General features: G+C 56.0%; 2 protein-coding genes across 2 annotated transcripts in view; both read left to right on the top strand.

The window, feature by feature from the left end:
• Positions 1 to 155: 155 nt before the first annotated feature.
• On the top strand, positions 156 to 4485 carry LOC119091705 (UPF0602 protein C4orf47; the record flags this gene model as incomplete). Its single annotated transcript, XM_037214539.1, is given in 6 exon segments — positions 156 to 318; positions 882 to 997; positions 1801 to 1958; positions 2722 to 2826; positions 3450 to 3601; positions 4095 to 4485. Coding segments are annotated over 6 exon segments (878 nt in total), but the record flags the coding sequence as incomplete, so codon positions are not given.
• A 1510-nt stretch (positions 4486 to 5995) lies between these two features.
• LOC119091690 (immunoglobulin-binding protein 1b) overlaps positions 5996 to 6238 on the top strand; it is a gene marked incomplete at its 3' end in the record, with an annotated part of 3465 nt that continues 3222 nt past the window's right edge. The window contains 1 exon segment of the mRNA XM_037214515.1: positions 5996 to 6238.

Here is a 6238-nt window from a genome sequence, read left to right as displayed (position 1 = left end):
CTCTCTCCTTCTCTCTCTCTCTCTCTCTCTCTCTCTCTCTCTCTCTCTCTCTCTCTCTCTCTCTCTCTCTCCATTTTTCCCTCCCCCTATGTTCCGCTCTGCTCTGTTCTGCTCTGGTCTGCTCTGGTCTGTACGGTCACTCCCACCTCCGGCAGACCAGGCGTTCAACGACCAGGCGACCCGGGGCCTGCAGATGCTGCCCGGCGGCAGCAAGGAGCGTGCCGCCAACCAGGACGGCTACTTCTGCCACGACTTCGAGCGCGTGTTCGACGGCGAGGCCTGGGCCAGCGCCTGGACCACAGACAAGCTGATGGACAGGTGGGTGGCGGATGGAGACGGCGGGGACGGGAGGCGGAAGCGGGTTGATGCAAGGAAATGCCTGTCGCGTTTTGTTTTAAGAGAAACTTTTCCGCCAGTGATTGACATTCTGGTTTGAAATCGGTCAACGTGCATGAGGAACACACCACAAAAGATCCGCCATGGCTGGTCTCTATAGAACTATATAGACATGATTATATGATGCATATGTGTATGAATATATATATATATATATATATATATATATATATATATATATAATATATATATATATATATATATATATATATATATATATATATATATATATATATATATATATATATATTGCAATTTGGCAATATATATTGGCAATATATATATTGGCAATTGGCGTCCAAACATCGACGTCTGCCATCAAAATGACTGTCGCGCTCACACTCACTGCACTCCACTGCACTACACTCACACTCGTTTGGCAGCACATCCCTGGCCAGTTGAACCCTGGCCGCCCCCGCCTCCCTCTCCGTGACCCGACCCCCGCCGCGTTCCCGACCCCGGCCCGCCTGACCCCGTGCCTGCAGGCGTGTGAGGGGTCGCGGGAAGCAGGTGGGCGCGCGCGACTGGCTCCCCTCCAGCCACTCCAAGGACGCGAACGGCGCCGGCACCTACTATGGCACGTTCATCAGTCACATGCCAGGTGCGGAAGGTCGCCACCGGCCGGAGCGCGCTGTCGGCCCGGCGGGAAGACGCTGCTGGGATGGCACGACTCGGCGTGTGCATGTGGGCGTGTCGTGCGGGTGGGCGTTTTGGCTTGGCCGTGGCGCCAGTGGGCGGATGTGCGTGAGGGTGTTGGGCAGTGCTGGTTTGCACTTTGGGCTGAGCGTATCTGTGTCGTTTGGCCGCTTCATGTCTGCGTGTTGTTTTGCTCGCTCTGCAAGCAACACAACTGCAACTGCAACAACTGCAACAACAACTGCAACACGATAACGTCGTTGTCCGTGTTGCTTGGTCTGTGTCGTACCGCTGCCGGCATCCGTGCCGTTTAATCTCTCTCGTATCCCGTGTCGTTATCTGTCTCGTTTGGTTTGTGCTGAGCCTCTTTAGCTATCCGCCCCGTCTGGTCCGCATCGTGTCCGTGTCAATCCCTATCTTTGTATCCGTGTCGTATGTGTGTCGTTATCCACGTCGTTCGGTGGTGTCCTCGATTACGGCTCCATGTTACGTAGCTGTCTTTTTACAAGTGAGCGTGGTGACATGCCACCGCGTACGTAACAGAGGGCTGTTAGAAGGGCGAATTATATGGTATCTCATGCAATTTACGATGCTGTTCATCTCATGGTGCATACTGTATACTTTTTAGCACGACGTCTATCTCGGCTTGTGGAAGCTGACTTTAAAATCCTTGAATCTTGACCCCTGCCCTCGCTTTCCTGGTGAACTACCGCTCTCGTCTCCTGCTACCGAACGGATCTGATATCCTAACTCCCCGCCACGCCCCAGCCATGGACCCCAACCCGAAAGGGAGAGGCCCACTGAGGCACGAGCCACCCAACGTGAAGACAAACCCGAGCAAGAAGGGCACAGGATACGGCTACGCTAACGTCGCCCTCAACCCGTACCCGGAGCACGCCAACGAGAGCTTCGCAGAGGCGCTCAAGGTCGGCTCCTGGTGTCTGCTGACCCGATAACGAGATCTTCGCAGAGGCGCTGAAGGTCGGCTCCTAGTGTCTGCTCACTCGCTGATGAGAGCTTCGCAGAAGCGCTCAAGGCCGGCTCCTGGTGTCTGCTGACTCGCTGATGGGAGTTTCGCGGAGGTGCTCAAGGTCGGCTCCTGGTGTCTGCTGACCCGATAGCGAGAGCTTCGCAGAGGCGCTCAAGGTCGGCTCCTGGTGTCTGCTCACTCGCTGATGAGAGCTTCGCAGAGGCGCTTAAGGTTGACTCCTGGTGCCTGCTGACACGAAAACGAGAGCCCCGCAGCGGTGCTCAAGGTCTGCTCCCGGTGCCTGCTGAGCCGCTGACGAGAGCTTCGCAGAGGCGCTCAAGGTCGGCTCCTGGTGCTTACCAACCCGCGTGGCTTTGGGCTTTGAGTCCCGTGGCATCAGGGAGAGCGTCTGTTGGGACGGCTTTCAGCTGTAAGCTCTCGGCAAGCTCGGCAGGCTCGGCGGGCTGCTGTCGGTCGGTTGTCACGAGCTCACAAGCTCACAAGCTCACTGTCGCGGGCGGCACAGCTCAGCCACAGCGCTCGACCACTGATGTAACAGAAGGGGGATGAGAGGGGAGGGGAGGCTAGCAGGGACACTACAGGGAGAGCCGTCAACCATGTCTGCAGTGGGGCTCGGCCGAGCGCCGCCAGAGCCCAGTCGCGCCGCGCGGCCGCCTCCCGTGTGTGACCCCGTGCCCGTATGTGTGTGTGTGACCCAGATGGAGCGCCAGGTGCAGGCACGGCACCGACAGGCCATGCTGGACGGGCCGCTCCGGCTCAAGAACTACCCCCAGGACTACTTCGGGCCTGACCCCTACATACCGGTGAGCTGCGACGCAGGCCGCGGCGCAACGGCGGCGCAGCGGCTTCGCGGCGCGCGCTCCGTCACAGCGTGCGGGACGGCAGCCCAGTTTGCGTCACCGCTGCGCTGTGACGTCTCAGCGTGGCGTGACGTCACGAGCCGGACTCACAGTCACGAGGCGTTGTTCCATCGTGGTGAGCTGCTTGAGGGCGACGTCACAAACCATTTCGTGGGCAAAGCTTTCCATCACATTTGCTCTTGCCGCCGTTCTCACGGGCTGTTCCCCGGGCCTGCGCGCCAACAAACATGGTCCCTGGAAGAGGAGAGGCTGCAGCACGCGAGTCGGTTCAAGTAGACCATGCTGTCCTAGTCGTGCCACGTGATGTCCTGAGTCATGCTGGGGGAGCACAAATCACGGCACATGTCTCCGCGTCGACGAGCCATGGCGGCCAGACGAAGACACGTGTGCGCTTCATTTTCACAGTAATCTCCTTGAAGGGAGATTGTTCTCAGCGGGTGGTTAGAGCGATGTTCGGACTAGCTCCCGCTCGGTCAGCCGGACCCCGCCCCGGTTTGCCGGACCCCGCCGGCGCCTCGGTTAGCCGGACACCGCCTCGGTCAGCCGGACCACGCCTGGGTCCGCAGGTGACTGCGGGCCGAACGTACAACATCCGCCGTATCCCGGCTAGTCCGAAGGAGGCGTTCCGGCCTTCGGGACCGGCCAAGAAGGACGGCGGCTGCAAGGCTGGCTGCTTCAGCAAGTTCCCCGAGTACATGCCGGACGTCTACGGCATGAGGTGAGCTGACCGATGGACGGGGATGACGTCATATGCATGTTTCGGATGACGTCAGGCGCCGGCTGTGGTGGGGCCAGCACCTGGCGCTCCCGGCGTTGGCTGCCTTCGCTTCGGCCCTACGCCCTACTCTTCTCCAAAAATATTGCAAAGGTGGCATCGTTGATAGAGAAACAGGTGGCTGTCGCAGTCTGTTTTTGGGCGGGAGGTCTCAAATCCGGCGCCAGCTGGTCGCGGAATGTACCCCGACTGCTTCTGTTAGCCGAGTAACATCGCAACCTCCCGGTGTAATGGCACGATAGGACCGGTTGGACTGATCAATTACGCACGACTCCTGAACTCGGGGCGCGGACCCTCGTGCCCTCGGCGTCCAAAGCCCCGTTGATCAATACTTGTCAACCGCACCGTTGTCTGCTGCACTACTGTTGCCGGGCCGCTGTGGACCGTGGTCTGCTGCTGTTGTGCTGTTCGCTGACGCCGTCGGCCGTGCTCGCAGGGTGCGGTACCCGCAGAACGTGGTGAACAAGGACGGCAAGACGTTCTACCCGCCGATGCGCGGCAAGTCCGTGCGCCAGGACAGCATCGTCAACACGAACGTGGCGCGCTCCATCCACGAGCAGTCGTGGCGCAACACACGCAACATAGTCTTCAAGAAGCTGTGCTCGTCCGTCGGCCTCTGATGCGCCGCCGCCGCCGCCGCCGCCCGGCTGCCATGTTGCTGTGACGTCAAATTAATGCCACGCATGTTTGTGGAGAGGACGGAGTCCGGTGCATGTCACGGGTTTTGGGTATTCTTATCAATTTTATTTTTGGGGGGTATGTAGCCTTGGTTCTCAACCATTTGTCGTTGAGTGCTTGTGGGCGAAATACAATAAATGTGATGTCTTATCCGATACACGAGTGTTTGTTTTGTTGCGAAATGCGGTAGTAACGGTGCCGAAAAGCGGGACAAATCTTAAGGCCCCGTTCGGTCCGTCGTCAGCGCGTTTGTCAGCTGGAACGCGTGCCGTCATGCGTGTTGAGAGAGCGTTTGATATGTGGGCTAACAGGAAAGCTTTCTTACGTTGCTTTCCCTTGTTCTTTTACCCTTTACTTCAGTCCACACACTAACTGCGGCTTACTGCCGATCATGGCACACTTCGTACAAAGTGGTGTTTGGAAATGTGGCTGCTGTTCCGGTATTGCCATCATCTATCCCATCCGTATGTTGAATGCTCCTTCCCAATTTCACTTCATTTAAATTTTTCCCAGGCTGGTTTTAAGTGTTTGCTTATAACGCCATTAATTCACTGGACAACGCAACCACACAATACACCGATCACTGCTATTCACCTTTTCATGGCTAATCTTGGCATTTCAATTCCCTCCTCATCTGTCTTATGTCGCATTTCAATCTGAGACAAGATCCCCCGCCCCACCTAACGGCCGTACTCGCCAACCGAACAGCTCCAAATCAGTCTCCCGCTTCAGTCAGGGTAAGCTCGTAACGCTTGCTCCCCATGCTGACAGGCTGACAAAAAATCCTGGCATCATCATCAACCGGCGCATGACGTCCAGACCGCGTGACTTTGTAGTCACGTGACGTGACGTAGGGCGAATACTGGGCCATGATTGGTGTTGACAAAGGTGCTGGCGGCGGAGTGTACGCGGCGCTAGTGTGTGGTTTGAAGTAAAAGATTAAGGAAGGAGAAAGGGAAGTCAAAAAACTTCCCTGCGTACCCAGACATCGAACGCACCGTCAGCACGCGTGACGTCCTGCATTCCAGCCGACAAACGTGCTGACGACCTCAGTATTCGCTCTACGTGACATCATGCGGCGATAAAATCACGTGGCCTGTGACGTCATACGCCGGCTGACGATGATGCCAGTATTTTTGGTCAGCCTGTCACATTGGAGAGAAAGCGTACCAGATTAAATATACGCTGACTGGAGCGGGAGTTTGATTTGGTAACTCTTGAGTTGGTTGGTACGTTAAGTTGGGTGGGTTGGGACACTTGTCTATAATTCTGATGGAAATGCGACGTAAGATAGGTAAGGAGGCCATTAAAATGCCGAGATTAGCCATGAAAAGGTGAGTGGTATTGATTGGTGCGGTGTGTAGTTGCGTGGCCCAATAAATTAATGGCGTCATGAGTATACACTTAGAATGAGCGGAACGCAATTGTAATGAATTGGTCAAAGGTCAAAGGAGAAGAGAAAGTAAGTTTGAAAATTATCCTGTCAGCCCACACATCAAACGCGCTTTCAGCACGCGTGACGTCACACATTCCAGCTGACAAACGCGCTGACGAGAGATCGCACGGGGCCAGTTGTGCTGCCGACAGATCGAACGGTGCCTGAGAAGGGTGTTTTTACCTTTTGAAGAAAAAGCTTGTGTGGCACTCCCGTCGGCCACCAGCTGGATATGGTAGCTTTGGAATTTTTTTACAATAATGGCTCAGAAGTTTCCTGACACACATCCTGCATATGCCTGACGCATCATGAGGGCACGGAGGGGATGTCTAGTCGTCGACCGCGTTAAGGCGTTGTAGTCGGTTTTGTGACGTGGTCGGGTGGTGTGTGATTCAGGGGTATTTCCAACTGGCTCAGCTGTCGGTTCTTAAGGGACTTGCGCTACAGCGATATAGGTCGCGACTGTC

This window comes from Pollicipes pollicipes, unplaced genomic scaffold, assembly GCF_011947565.3.
Source record: "Pollicipes pollicipes isolate AB1234 unplaced genomic scaffold, Ppol_2.1 Scaffold_1600;HRSCAF=1878_pilon_pilon_pilon, whole genome shotgun sequence".
Classification (NCBI taxonomy): Eukaryota; Metazoa; Arthropoda; class Thecostraca; order Pollicipedomorpha; family Pollicipedidae; genus Pollicipes; species Pollicipes pollicipes.
The sequence above is the reverse complement of the archived record's forward strand: the minus strand, read 5'-3'. Positions and strand labels throughout refer to the sequence as shown.